Here is a 15,006-nt window from a genome sequence, read left to right as displayed (position 1 = left end):
CTAAATAAACAACAATTCTACAAGGTACAGCTCAGAGAAGCAGGGTGAATTTCTGACTGGTGTGGATTTTAATAGTAACTATTTTCTTGTTCATTAAGAAAAAAAGCAAAGAGGCTGAGAGAAATGGTCAGTATAAAGCTAAGAAGTCTGCCTTCTCTGTTTCATGCGCGCAAGCTTCCAATCATTAGTAGAAGACTTACTGCTCAGTCAGATGACAGAGGACAGTGAGGCATGGAACTCCAAGGAATCAATGGCAGTCTTTCTGCCTCACTTCACTGCTGGCTGCTGCCTTTAGGCTTGTGTGAATGGGTTCCCACCTTTTTCTGGGTTAGTGCCACTCAGCTCTTTTCCCACTGTGGAGCGGTGCCTGCTCATCTGAGAATGCCCATTACTCCATATGCTCCCTGTGACCACCATTTTGGTCTGCACAGTGGTGTCCTGGCTGAGAAAGTGAGAAAGGGATTGTGGGTTCAAAGTCCTGTGAGGGCTAACACTACCTACCTAACGGATGCAAAACTTTTTTGCAATTTTTTTTTACATGCAGTAGCAGTGTGACGACGTTCCAAGCAACAATGATAAAGGATTATTGTCAGGTTTTATATTATTTAAGTATCATTATAGACCCAACAGTTGCTCTTCAACTCCATCACTTCCTGCTAGGTGCAGTACTGTACTGCTGTATAATGTAATTTAAGTTGAAGCTGTGCTGTTTTCTCATTGGCCTGTTGGTCCAGCATTTGAAAGAATGCAGCTCAGTCCCATCTCTGTTTGTGTGACAGGCACAGGTTGATGGGTTTTTGGAAAAAGTCAAGGCCCATGTTGACAACATCAAAGACATGTGAGTATGGCACCATCTGATGGCATATTATTGGCACAGACTGCAGTCAGATTTTACATGGTCTTTTACATTAATCTCTTTTTTGCAGAATAATATTCAGCTTCATTTGCCGTGTCCTTTGTTTTTGTATCCAGCTTCTCCCTGACATTGTTTCACTATCACACTGTGAATGAATTCAGTGAAACCCACACTGAGTGTGCTGTTCTCCTCCATACCTTTCTCTTCCTCTGCAGATTTCACAGATTGTTTCAAGGTGGCAGCCCCACCCCTGACCCTGACCCCGCTCCTGGCGGTGCCAAACCCAAAACAAAGTGAAGAGTAGGGGGGACGGGGAGGAGGGACTACAGGCTGTCACTCACATGTCTTAACCAGTAGCCTGTGGTCAGGGTCCCAGTCTGACCAGTGTGATGGGAGAGGAGGTGGGACGGGTGGGTGGAGCTAAGGTATGGGGCAAAGTATTGGGGGGGGGGGGGGGTGAGTATTTTCGTGGTGTTGCAGTTTTCAGATATATGGGTTTTCATGGGAGCCACATTTAAGACAGTGATCTTCATGTGGGTCAAATTGCCCACAGTGGTGTCAAAAGTGTTTGAAATGGTAAAGTGATGCAAACTGCTACTGTCCACTGACCAGACCAGTGATAGGAAACTTCAGCCCTCATTGGCTGGTGTGCTCTTGCAAGTTGTACAGTTGCCTTGGTAACAATGACTGAAGATCTGGACAAGCGCAGGTCTCTGAACCTCCTGTTATAATAATGACTTCAATGAAGTAACCATTGAGCGGAGAACTGGAATCCCCCAAATCAAGGAGAACTGGAGTCGGCCTTTTCCTTACCAAGAACCAGAGCCAGGCAGAATAACTGTGAAGCCTTGGACCGGAGGTGAAGGAATCAGGTTCGAACCTCAGCTACCCGGGAGCTGAGTGTGGCTTTACAGCTCGCTGACCATGTTACGCAAGAGTGCTATTAAACCTCATTGTTCTTTTCTTTTCCCATGTTTCTTGTTCATTTCCCCGCCCCCTACACACCAACAGAAGTAATTCATTTTCAGAAGGTGCTCCCAGTTGCTGTGAGAGGAATGGGAGAAGGACAGATAAAACAATGACTCACAACTTGGTTGAAAATGGGTTGCTGCACATTTCACCTATTTCTCATCATCTGTTAACACAGCTCACCTGCCTTGTCTGTCCTTACTGAGCTTCTGTTGTTCTGTTATTCTTTGGAAAGGCCTGTATCAGCTGGTTCCACAAATACCCTGGAATCTCTCAGAATAAACATGGGATATGTAAATCTGGCATACTTCAGTAGTTGCCTCATAAGCCTCTAAGCTGACCATCCCTCATCAATGAACAGTTGAAGGGTAATCTCCTTAGTGATACATCTAGAAGCTGCAGTGAAGGTCAGGATTTAGGAGCTGCTTAATAATGATGAGTACAGCAACGAAGGTAGTGCAGGCCCTCAAAGTCTTCTGATTCCTTGAGAAAGGCCTTTCAATCTGCAACTAATAAAGCCCTGGGCAAAGAGGCCAATTTGCAATTTATACAGGTCAGCCTTGCCTTAGACGAAAGCCTGATCTCTCTGTATTCCTGCTTTCCAAACAACCGGAAGTGACCCAATAATCACAATTGCTTTATGAATATGCAACTCCATCCCACAAATCTTCTCACAGTGACATCAGTACCCACGCAACGCAACCCCTACAGGGCAGCAAGAAGAGAGATGGCAGGCTCTTGCTCCTTAACTGCACTGTAGGTGGCAGATGGGAAAATATGGTCCTAAGAGTCCGGGACAGGGGTCTGCAGCAATTACACAGAAGGTGCCTTTAAATTAGCATCCAAACAAACACACAATGTAACAGCCTAATGACAGACACATAGAGGTAAGCGTGAGGTGGGCTGAAAAGCTACACTCCCTCTCATGCTGGAGGACTGAAATCTCCCAGCCTTGTTTTAGAGAGCCTTTAATAAACCATGCACTGCACTTAGATCCCAGCATCGTTACAATTTACCTGTATGCGAGCGCCCCCAATGCATGGAGTTATGTGTATTGTTAACAAATGGGTTTATTTTTGCTCTTGCCTTAATGCCTTTACCTCATCCACATGCTTTTAGTGCTTCTGCAAAGGCTGGCTCTGTTCTAATCTTGTTAATCTAGGAGCTGAGTGGTGGGACCCTTTGATCTGGTCAGCAGAGTCTTCAGGCAGCACTGGCTCTAATCTGACACTTACCCCAGTCTCCCTTGATCTGTAGTCTACTCTTTGGAATACCTATGCCACTGGGGAACCTACTCAGCTAAGTAGAGAAATGCAGAGCACCACAGTCTATTATATATGTTATATCCTTTAATACCAAAAAACTCTAAGAAGAGGCCAGCAAAACAGATGTGTTCACAGAGGCTTCACAGAAGTCTGTCAGTCACAGGTCTTTTCCTCATGGGACCAGTCATACATGGGTATGGAATGGGTTAAGAAACAAGTGTGAGCTTTAATAACACCTGGGACTGACTAGGGGAGAGTGGCTGGATTTCTGTCAAGCAGCCACCTTGCTGTGTCCTGCTGTGCCTGAAATAAGAGTGCCCCCCGGTGGAGTGGAGGGAAACTTCGGCCTTATCTGTGATGGTGGACATACACGCCTGTACAGATTAGCCTGATCTACACAAAAGCAAGTCTCAATGAGAAATTTCATTCAAATGTCATGACTTGTACAATAATGATGACTTTTGAAATGTTTTGTAATGTTAATCAGTTAAGGGATACCCGAACCTTGATTCTTGCAATAAATGAAAAGTCTTGGAAAAATCCATCTGTGTTTTTTACGTAACACTACTCTACATTTTATTCTTTTGGTAGTTTTTGTTGTGACCAGACGGGATACTTGGTTGCCCTGGTGCATCGATGAGACTTGGGCGCCCAACACCCTGTCACCAGTTTGTGGTTTGTCCTTTCTCAGACCATTGTCAGTAGGTACTCACCACTGCTGACCAGGAGCACTCCACAAGCCTTGCCGTTTCAGAGATGCTCTGACCCAGTCGTCTGGCCATAACAATTTATCCCTTGTCAAAGTCGCTCAGGTCTTTACTCCTGCCCATTTCTCCTGCATCCAACACGTTGACTACAAGAAATGATGATTCACCTACCATCTAATCTACCCAGACCCTGACATGTGCCCTTGTTTGGAGATGATCAACGTTATTCAGTTCACCTGTGAGTGATCATAATGTTTTGGCTCATCAGTGTAATGTCCCAAATTAAAGTAAAATAATCAGGGGAGAGAAATGCTATATAAAGTATAGAAAGTGCTCAGGTTTGTCATTGACACTTGTTTTCACCTGAACACATTTTCATTTTTTTCTTCCTCTTTAAAATTCCTATTAGACAGGCAGATTTTCCATTCAATACTGAAGATTCCTCTTATTTGGCGAATTTATTTCTACGCTGAATTAACTACTAATATCTCATTTATTGACATTTACAAGACCTGTCTTCTAACTTATTCGTGTGATAAATTAGATCACTGTATATCAGAAACACCAAACCAGTAAGCATGGCTGAGAACTCTTCAGCTGATGTCCACAAGGTGGTGGTAGAGGTCCGATTTTTTTTTTCTCTCTGGTTCGCAAATCGACTGCTGCGTCTGATTGGCGCTCTCCGTCTGTCACTTGTCCCATTTGATTGAAATTCAAAGACACTGTTTTGAGTATTGAGACGCCTAGTAGCATCGCAAGCTGTCAGATCGACACAGAATAACTTCTTAATTTATAGGTGTCGTATAATACGGCCCAGAATGTTCGCGACAGAAGCCAGCTATGTCACAGATTTGGGAATTTGTCCAGCCAGTATGACTAAGCACGTTCAAGAGCTATGTTAAGTATTATGTCGCTTATGTAAAAGCAACAGTGAAGTGTATCAATATGGACCTCCAACTTAAAGTTAGTACTAAGCCCTTTAGTAGAAAACACGTGTCAAAGTTTTAGTAGAAAACACAAAGTGTCAACAGAAATGTGTATTTATGGAAAATACAGTAGGACATACAATGTGGAGACACTTTGATTATCTTTAGATAGATGCTTACAAGGAGCGTACAAATTAAGTATGTTGATGCATATTTGCATTTATAGTGCACGTGATGTTCTCTTGGTGCAGTACCGGACTGTCAGCAGGTGTGCCATTTGTGAACAGAATACTTACCATGGACAACAACTTGCCTATTATAAATATGACACACAAAGGGCCTGTAGGGTTAATGGGTTTCCTTTCTCGTGATGTCCAAATTAATTTTAGATGTACTGTTCATTTTCTAAAACAAATGACAAATGGCAATAATGTAATATAAACATTCTAAAGGTGGAGAGCTAAAGAGAGGCGCGCGTGCCGTCTGGAGTGGTGTGATATTACGGTTTATTATCAGCAGCTGTTTTGTTTATTTTTCTTTAGAGAGACCACGAACCCGCCCTCAAAAATAAGTTCAAATTCCACTACCTCCCCGAGTCGCACTGCTGCGGGTGGAAAACAGTGGAACAAACAGCGCGTGGCGAGAGGCCTTATGAAGTGCTCTGACTGGGCAAGTCCAGTCATGTCAAAGTGTGATTAAGTACTCCCTCAAACACGCTTATTAATTTATACTTAAATTTGTTTTGTATTTGTACAGGCATGTTTAGCGTTTGTTCAATGATAAATGCATCATCTGTAGCACTTTAAGACAAGAAGGTTATCATCGGAAGTGTATTAAATCATTTTAATAGCTAGGTGTATGAACTGATATGGCCCGTGAAATTCGCGTTCATGTTGTATTTTAAGCACAGTTTTAACGCCGTCTCCATATAGTAATCTTTAAATGTTCAAGAGCAACTAATGCAAGAGAGAAATACAAGTAGCCTAGCTCATTTCAGTAATGAATAGCTATGTTTGGAGAACATACCTGAGTAATTTACACGGAAAGGTAAAAGAACTTAAAATATAAAAAGTTTATTTGTTGCCGATAGAAAGCACAATAATCATCTTGTCAGGACAACATAAGATAATCAAAGTCGCTGCAAAAAACGATTGCTCTTCCTTTGCATATACTTTCAAGACTTTGGCTGTTTTGCTGTTATATTCTTTGGTCAATTGCGTTATGGTATACTGATCTATCTCAGCGTTCGTTTCACTGCACTGCCATAACATGCACTGTCATAATCGGCATTGCTGCACGTACATGAAGCTGTCAGTTGTCAACAAATTAATTAATTAATCGGAAGTAACCAGTGGTCGCATGCCACACAAACACCGAAGTGGCTTATTATTTACTGTGCTATTAATTTCCGATTCTCCTCTAAACTGATAATGTAAGATGGAACAGTGATTAAATTGTTCTCGTACTTTCGGATGTACGGCAGCCTTTCACATTAAAATGAAATTATTTTAACAAATCTGTTGTCAAACTGTCGCTAAGTGGTCCTCTCTTAGCGAGAACACATGGGCGTGCGCGCGCTTCGTTTCAAAGAGCTGAGGCTGTAGGGGAGGGGAGGGGATAGGCAAATAACCGGAGTTTAAATCCCAACGCCTGCGCCAGGACGGCTACAGAAGTCCGTGGAGTAACTGCGATTATGCTGGTCGTCTGCGAATGACTGCAGTTTTTTTATGTGTGATACTCTATCGCACTAAACGCCCGCTCAGGAACACATGCAATCGAAACTACTGAGAACTATGACTGATGACTACTGCGAAGAGAAGTGAATCTATGTGGATAATTAAATATTTTTGATGGTACTATCCTTGCCAGGTCTTTTGAAGGTGAGGAAGCGTTGTCCATATCGTGCATAGAAGCATGCCGTCACACAGTCCAATGGATTACAGTAAAACGATGGCTCCTCCAGTTCCACCTCATAAACCCAAAGTCACCCAGCCCGGCGAATCTCAGGAGCGGGCGCTAAAGTGTGTTTTGTTAGGCGACGGAGCGGTGGGGAAAACAAGCCTGGTTGTCAGCTACACCACCAATGGTTACCCAACGAAATACGTGCCGACGGCATTCGATGACTTCTCAGGTAAGACGGTACATCTGACAGGACCTATAATTGTATCTGTTCATAGGCACTTTAATTCCTGCCACGAATCGTGTTTTTTACCCAGATGTTTTAAACAGCACGATCGTTTCAGGGGTCATTTTACTTACTGGAGATCAAAGTTCTGCTCTCAGTTGGAACCGCGCTGAAGATTTTGCCCGGAAACTAGCTAAATCCGACCCTGTTTGTTTGCATTGAGTAAATTTACTCATGTGAGTCCATCGCCGCCTTCGCACGATCCAGTTTCTCCTCTTCCCCCCTCAGTCGGAGTTGTAATGTTTTAATTAAAACGAGCTCTCAATATACACTACACCAAAACAGTAATCCTATTACTAATGTACTGTAATGCATGTAGCGTGCAACCAACTATTCAGTACAATGATAGCGGCAGTGGTGCAGTGATTGTAATACTGTTGCTGATAATGGTACAAATGACTGTTACAGCACATTCACTGTGCCAAAAAGAGAATGTCGTTTTTTATCAATTCGACATGACTCATTACAAGGTAGAATGACTCATTATTTGACATCCTCGTTGTGTAAATAGAAAACTGACTAAATTCAGTCCCAGGACGTTCCTAATGGAAAAAACATTATTCTGTTACAAATAATTACAGTAAGAAATACAGGAACCGCTGTGTCTTGCTGCAACCTTTGACCCGGGGGCCAAGCACGTGCAGCGCTGTTTGCGCTGTCGAGCAGCTGCGCGCTTTGGAGGTCGAAGCCAGCGGCCTTGGTTACCCATCGCAGGCAGTTATCAGATTTTCCATATACTACTGCACTCAGCAGCCGGCTGCCCATCCCTGCATTTTCCATTTGGGAATGGTCCAATTTCCAAAACATTATCCTGAACTAGTCTTTGGTGAAAAAGCAATTACACATTAAAGGGGACCTTCTCCCTCAAAAAGACAAATTCAGCACCTCCTTAGAACAGAAATACCTGACAAGAAACCTTACCATACAGTAGCATTATCATAAACAACAATTGTTCATCCTCCCCCTCTGTATAATTTCTTTTCTCCTGTTGCAACAGCCCCCCCCCCCCCCCCCCCCCCCCCCCCCCACAATTAGCCTGACGTCCTTGTGATTTCATCTGTCTAGACGTAAACATAAATTTAGGCTGATATTTTTGACGCCGTAAAAATGATGTGCACAATCGTTTATTTTTACTCCCTGCAGCGTCAGTCTGCCCATGCAGTGCGCAACTCTTGCATGGAAACCGTATGCCATTGAGTCACTTTGGATGGTAACAGTAGATTTAGAGGCTTCTACATTAAACACAGCTGAGTAAACATTTATTAATGAAGTAGGTCTGCAGGCTCGTCTTTATACCTATAACAGTGCTTTTGTTCAAATTTTATTAGCAATTAGTCTTGTTTTTGAATGGGGAAAGCAGGGCTACTTCCCGGAATGGATACATCTGCAGAAAAACTTCTCACAGGAGATTGTCTTAAGCCCCCGTGACAGAGCCAAATTTTCACGGGGGGATTGTGCAGTCCCCGCAATGTGTGATGTCATAGTCCTGATCCTGGAACCAGACCCGAGTTGTGAAAACTGATTTCAGAGCAGTTACGCAATCCCACAGGTGGCAGAGAGGGGAGAGGCCAGGGTGGATTTAGGAAAGGGGGGGACTAAATGCATATCGGATGTCAGGGGCTTGAAAACAATTGCACAACAGAGAGTGCTTTGCTGCCAGTGGAAAAGTTTGTTGTGCTGGTGTAACGGGAATCTAGTAGAGTGTTTCTGACCCCTCTGTTGGCGGCTGGCCATAGACGTCTCTGTAAATTTGAAGAGGTCCGTTTTCAAAATGATCATCGGCCCCATAGAGGCCAAAATGCATGTGATGAAAGACAGAGCTGAAAATGAAAATGACACAATGACATCAGAGTAATCTGTCAGCCAGTCCCCAGTTCCTTTGCAGGGCAAACTATCTTTACAGTTGTTTTCCCAGTGCCTTAAATGTGCTGTGCTACTTCCCTCCCTCCAACAGCTGTGGTGTGTACTGTAAGAGACCATGGAGGTGGGGAAATGAGAAAAGCAGAAAATGTGGCAACAAACTGAAGCTAGTGAGGGCTGGCTTTTCACACAGGTTTAGCCGATCCTGTCAGCAACACTGATTAGTTCACAGCCTCTGTGCAGGGGACTCAACATCTTATCCACATAATGGCTCTGGTTTGTACAATGGCTTATACATGCTATCAGTTTCAGATGACTCCAGAACCAAAGTTCACCTGTAAGAACCCATTTACAGTAATTGTGATTGTCCCGATGCACATCACTGCATAGCTTGCGATGGGTCAGTCAGTTGGTTGGCCCATAAGCACTCAATGGATTTTTGCCTCTGTAGGGTAGAAATGACCAAATGACGTAACGGAAATCCAACCAAGCTGGGTAATCCTGTAGCAGGGAGAAAGTCATGTGGGGACAGCAGATGCCATTGACTGTAATGGAATGAGGCTTTACTCGTACTTACTCCCAGTGAAAATCACCCCCAAGTGTGGACAGATAGAATCGAAAGCCTCAGGCCCAAGTGAGTTGGAGGGACTGGAGGCTGTTGTGTTTGCATCATGTTGGGTGGGGCTGGTGTTGCTGCAGTCCTCTGTGTTCCATGGGCAGCTCATGTGACCATGTCTCTCTCTCTCTCTCTCTCTCCCTCTCTCTGTTCCAGCGGTGGTACAGGTGGACGGCAACCCGGTACGGCTTCAGCTGTGTGACACTGCTGGACAGGTGAGCACCTGATGGTCAAACCGCACACAGACGCGCAGAGGGTCATGCGATGTGTTGCACCCAGGGGAAAAAAGCAGGGTCTCGTGCTGTGCTGCCTACACACACTACGTGTCCTGACATGATGTGACATTTATCAGCCACTGTCCGTCACTGGCTGATCCTCTTCTTTGTTGCTAGGGCTTTATTGTGCAGGGTTCACCCTTCACAGGGGCAGGTGTGTTATCTATCTTTCTGCTACCACACACACACACACACACACACACAATCACACATGCACATGCACACACACAGAAACACACCCATTCACCATAATAGCCCCCAGAATACCTCAGTGACGTACTTAGGTCACATCTGAAGCAAGAGCAAGGGCATTCCATTGGTGTGGCATTTTGAAATGAAACAAAACTGATTGTGGAGTGAGTTCCCATTAATCAAACCTGATTGCAGGTACCGACATATTATGCGGCAACTACAGAAGGAAAAAAACAAACAGGAAGGGAACTGCTGGTTCTGTTTCCCTCTCTTGCTCTGTGTTGTGCAGGCTTGGGCAAATGAAACCGCAAGTTGTACCCTGAAGCTTGGATTCTATCCCCAGATTTTGTGATGTTGCTCTTTCAAGGAGGGAGCGGTTGTGCAACTGTGCGCGTTGCGCGGCTTCGCGAAGCGTTGTAAATTCTCTTGGTGCGATTAAAAGCCCGAGTGGAAGCTTACCGCCTGCGGTCGACCTGCGAGCCCGTAACACAGCGGCACGGTTGTTTTGTCTGGGAGAGATTTGGTCTCTCCTTCGTGGCGCAGAGATAATAACCACACGAACTTCGCCCGAACTCAGGACGGGCACAGCCCTTTCAATGCTCCGCGGGGTGACGTCTGCGCAGCTCTTCCCTGTTGGTACGCAACCGTTACCCCCACCCCCCTTGCACAGACAGACATAAACCAGCTGGGACAAAGGCGGTCAGATAAGAACTCTGGCACGCACGCAGTGTGGAAATCACTTTCAAAGTGGCTTTGAGGAGAGCAGGGAGATGCACTGCACCGGCAGAGGGGCAGGAAAACGGGAGGAAACAGGGGCTACCTGTATGTGCAGGAATGAAAGTCGTCTTTGAAAGTCGTCCCCCCCCTGCGGACGTGTGGGGTGGGATTATTGATAGGGGACGGTTCAGTGAGGAGGCAGTGGACTGCAGGGCTGCCTTGCTGTGGAAACCAGCGGGGAAGGGGTTAAGAGTACACATTTTGTTTCAAGATTCCGCCTGGAGTTAAGCTGTGTTTTCAAGGATTTGAGAGGCCCTGTTTGTTAAGCTGTGTGGCTCCAGCGTCTTAATTTGCTCAATTCACAAAATTTGATGGGGTGGGGGAGGGGGATTAAATGAAAGCCGATTTTGCAATTTTGTCATGGAGAGATTAACCATGCATTTTGTTCCCAAGTAACACATTCGCTGTTCACTCGATTATTAGTAAAAGCATGTTATGCTATAACTTCGTATGTGTGGAAGTTGGTGAGACCATACTATAACACTGCAGACCCATCACAGAGTATCCAACTGCTGATTAGGGCACTAGAACAGGAATCGACAGTAAAGCTGTTGTCTTGACGCAGTGAATTTTCAGTGTGTGTGCTAGAACTCAGGTTGATTGAATTAGCTCTCTAATCAAACCGGTTAGCTGGGTTTAGCCAACAGCTTCTTTCATCTTCCCTCACTTCAATCAGCCGGAAACTTGTGTGGCTTTTCCTCACTGTCTGTCTGATTAAAAGCGGAATTCCACACCTAACCGCACCTTTCCTTCTGTCGCCAGGACGAGTTTGACAAGCTGCGGCACTTCTGCTACCCACGCGCCGACGCCCTGCTGCTGTGCTTCAGCGTGGTCAGCCCCGCCTCCTTCCAGAACGTGTGGGAGAAGTGGGTGCCCGAGATCCGCCGGCGCTGCCCGCTCACGCCCGTGCTGCTGGTGGGCACCCAGTGCGACCTGCGGCAGGACGTCAAGGTGCTGATCGAGCTGGCCCGCCGGCGCGAGCGGCCCGTGCCCGAGGCCGACGCCCGCGCCCTGGCCGACAAGGTCGGCGCCGTGGCCTACGTGGAGTGCTCGGCCCTCACACAGAAGAACCTGAAGGAGGTGTTCGACGCCGCCATCGCCACGGGCCTGCGCCACGCCGAGCGCCGCGCCCGCCGGGAGCGCAAGGTCCGCAGCACGGCCGACAAGATGAAGACGCTTTCCAAGTCCTGGTGGAAGAAGTACGTCTGCATACAGTGACACGGAGAGACGGGTGTGGGGTGGGGGGGGGAGGGGGGGGGGCTAGGGGGGCACTCTTGTGCTGATACAAGGAGGACTTCTAACCTGGAAGGGGCACAGGGTCTCAAATGCGACCTGAGCGAAACTGCTGTGAACGCTGAAACATGAACAGAACTGTTCTGAGAAACTTGAACTATGTGACTGTGAATCAGAGCTTCGAGCGGAAAGGAGATGCACTCTGCCCCAAGTGCTGTTGAGAACAAACGAGAGCGGTCTGGACTGTAACCTCAGGTCTCCATGAGCTGCAACTGAGACGGAGCTGAGCAGATCTGCGTGCCACCATATCTAGTGATTAACCGAGTCTCAGAACTTTTGTTTTGGGGGGTAAAATTATTATGCTTTGTGTGTTCCCTTATGTGGGTATTCCGAGCCGCCACCCTTTTCTCAAATCATGTTCTTTGTACTGTATTTATTTCTGCATTTCTGTTGTAATTTGAACTCTTTTTTTTTCATTCTTGAAAGTACCCTCAGTCCTGTGGATTTTTTTTTTTTTCTACTGGTTGTTACTTGGACTGCATTGACGGTATTGGTTGCTTTGAGATCTGAGATGGAATAGGGACTAATGACAGGTTAAGTACAGAGCCATTAATTTCATTCAGGTGTGACTTGGCTGCAGTATTTCTTTTTGCACTTTTTATACTTAGTAGTTAAGCTTTCAGTCCTCATTCAACTCAATTCATGTCATGCTCAGTCCATATATTTAGCTTTGTGCAGAGTCAGTCCAGGAAGTCCTTTTGGTTAACCTTGTTCCTTGAGGTTCAAGTGTTACTATTTACAGTTGTTCAAAATGACCATCAGTGTTTTACATGTGATCAAAATGTCAGCTTGATTCAAATGTCATTGAATGTGTTGTTGTTCCACAAATGAATTTTACAAGCAGGCTGTATTGATCCTGTTGGATTGGAGTCAAATGCTAGTTTGGAGTACCTTGGCCTCCAGTCCCCTTTTAAAAAATGCTTGTGGGGTGAACAGCCAAATGATTTGATTGTATTGCTTCTCATTCTTCAGAAGCCAGTCTATTCTATCTCTTTGTGTTTTAATCAAAAGAGGATATGGCAAAACACAGTACAGCCAATGATCAAACAAAATAATAAATTTATGAAAGATTAATGTGGTCTGTCACATGAATAAAAATAATTATGGTGAAATGATTCAATACAGTTTTCCTTTGGGGTAAAATATTAAAATGTTCTCGTTAACATGCTCAGAATGTGGCTGGGAATGAGTTTATCAATACTTTGACGTCACAGCTTCAATTGAAATTCAAATGGAACTCTGAACAAATAAATGAAATCGTGACTTTGACACACTCATGTGTACCTCTGTTCACAGAAGTGAAAGGGGACAAGTTCTAGTTTAGCTATTTGTTCTTTGTTGGGCATAGGAATAATATGTTCTGTATTTGGCATGTTTCCCAGTACTAAATTTCAAGTTCGCTTTTAATCAAATTAGCTTGTAGCACCAGAAGGTGTATGTCAGAATTCTACCCAATTTCCCATGCAAATGAACTCTTTTCTGCAGAATCTGTGCAAAAGGCAGATACTTATGGTGCATTACATAAATATCCCAATAAATCTCCTTAGAATGATATAGGAGCTAGAGCAATGAGGGCCAGTGTTGTATGTAGTGTTTATCCAGTAAGTTTTTTCCATACAAGAACAGGTCACACTATTCATGTTGTAATAAAATAAAATTGGCCTATCCCAACTACAACAGACTCCACCTCTGTGGGATTTGGGCCACAAATCCCACAGAGGTGGCTGTATGTGTATTAGATTGAGTGAAATATACTCAAATCATCAGGCAGTCACTTCAGTCCCACTTTGATGGAGTACAGGCACTTTGTTATTCTTCAGACTAATTAAAAGCCACCCACACCCCATGAGTAAAATGAGTACTGAACTAGTAAAAAATATTGTTGTCATTCAAAATAGTTTTATATCAACAAACCACGTAACAACATTTTCAGGGATCTTTTGACTTTTACTGTTGTGTTTACACTGAACAGTTTTGACAGCAAACGTAGCATTTGAATTATGAGTCGGTGGAAAAAAATCCTAGGCACAACTCTACAGCTGAAACAAGTAACAGCAGGTTTGCTTGACAGGATGAAGATAGCTCCCAGTCAACCTGAAAGTCAAACCACCTGAAGCTGGTGAGCTCGAGACAGCCTTTATAAAGCCCCAATGTCCCAAGGACCTCACTGTTGGTATAAGCGGTCCGGTCCTGCATTTTGACCAGTCAGAGTGTTTGAAATTTACCCATAACCCAGCTACATCGCTGCAACAAGATTTATCGTCTCCAGAGGTGTATATGAAACAGTGATAAATATAGTAATGATAGGAAAGGATGTGTATTGCTGGAGAGCACAGCTGTCTGACTACTCACTGTTGAGAGGCAAGAGACAGTGTTGATGGAATTGAAATGAGTGTGTAAAGAATGTTTTGATTATTATAGTCTTATTATCATAGGTCCCATCCTTCTCTTCTAACACTGGTAATTTGACTGAAAGCACCCTGTTTTGTCTCAGTCAAAGTGGCAAGTACAAGTAAGAACAACTGTACTGCATTCAGCCTCCACCCTGCTAATGAACAGTCTTAACAAAGCCAGACTGCACATACACAAACACACAACTCCCACCCTCCTGGTACAACTTACAATGTTTTAGTGTACATTTTGTGAGTGAAGAAAGAAATGCCAGTCTTTTTTTTTTTTCTCAACATATTGTTCAAACCAGCACAGAGAAGACAAAGGTCTCTATTCAGTCTAATGGTAATGGGCTCTTCCCTTAAGTTGAAAATCACATCACAAAATTAGGCAATTGCCGCTTTTTACTGATACTGGGACTCACTGAAATTGACAGAAATGTCATGAAATAATAAAGAATATAATAAAAATATTTTGCACAGAGTTACTTCTGAAGTTACAGACAAAGCCCTGAGACGTCTAGTCATTGGCTGCTTGAATATTCCATTACATGTTAACCAGTATTAATTGCCCTCACTAAATATCCTATAGACCATGCTAATGTGTGTAAAAAATTCATGCAGAAGATCACAGGATCCTACAATAACACAGTTATTATAATACACTTTTCAAGGACACATCATGAAACTAGAAA

The 15,006-nt window shown here is 44.3% G+C and overlaps 2 protein-coding genes across 3 annotated transcripts in view; both read left to right on the top strand.

Moving 5' to 3' along the window:
- The window catches only part of rtn2a (reticulon 2a), a 14,293-nt gene extending 12,999 nt beyond the window's left edge, over window positions 1–1,294 (top strand). For both annotated transcript variants that reach the window (XM_036536447.1, XM_036536448.1), the window contains 2 exons: window positions 780–838; window positions 1,072–1,294. In XM_036536447.1, the coding sequence (XP_036392340.1) occupies window positions 780–838; window positions 1,072–1,153 (141 nt within the window). In that variant the 3' untranslated portion in view covers window positions 1,154–1,294. The remainder of the gene's footprint in view (window positions 1–779; window positions 839–1,071) is intronic.
- Window positions 1,295–6,403: 5,109 nt separating this feature from the next.
- rhoub (ras homolog family member Ub) lies at window positions 6,404–11,867 on the top strand. Its single transcript, XM_036537000.1, has 3 exons — window positions 6,404–6,854; window positions 9,541–9,599; window positions 11,391–11,867. Exons 1-3 carry the CDS (start codon window positions 6,638–6,640, stop codon window positions 11,844–11,846), a joined length of 732 nt encoding a protein of 243 aa, XP_036392893.1. The 5' UTR covers window positions 6,404–6,637; the 3' UTR covers window positions 11,847–11,867.
- The last annotated feature ends 3,139 nt before the right edge of the window (window positions 11,868–15,006 follow it).

The sequence above is a fragment of the Megalops cyprinoides genome, chromosome 9, assembly GCF_013368585.1.
Source record: "Megalops cyprinoides isolate fMegCyp1 chromosome 9, fMegCyp1.pri, whole genome shotgun sequence".
Classification (NCBI taxonomy): domain Eukaryota; kingdom Metazoa; phylum Chordata; class Actinopteri; order Elopiformes; family Megalopidae; genus Megalops; species Megalops cyprinoides.
Note: the sequence above shows the minus strand (reverse complement) of the source record. Positions and strands in the feature narration are given on the sequence as shown.

Excerpts from the sequence above, each read along its gene's own strand:
- rhoub (XM_036537000.1), top strand. The coding sequence starts at position 6,638 with ATGCCGTCACACAGTCCAATGGATTACAGTAAAACGATGGCTCCTCCA. Across the intron at positions 6,855-9,540 it reads GGCATTCGATGACTTCTCAG|CGGTGGTACAGGTGGACGGC; the intron begins GTAAGACGGTAC and ends TCTCTGTTCCAG. Across the intron at positions 9,600-11,390 it reads TGTGTGACACTGCTGGACAG|GACGAGTTTGACAAGCTGCG; the intron begins GTGAGCACCTGA and ends TTCTGTCGCCAG.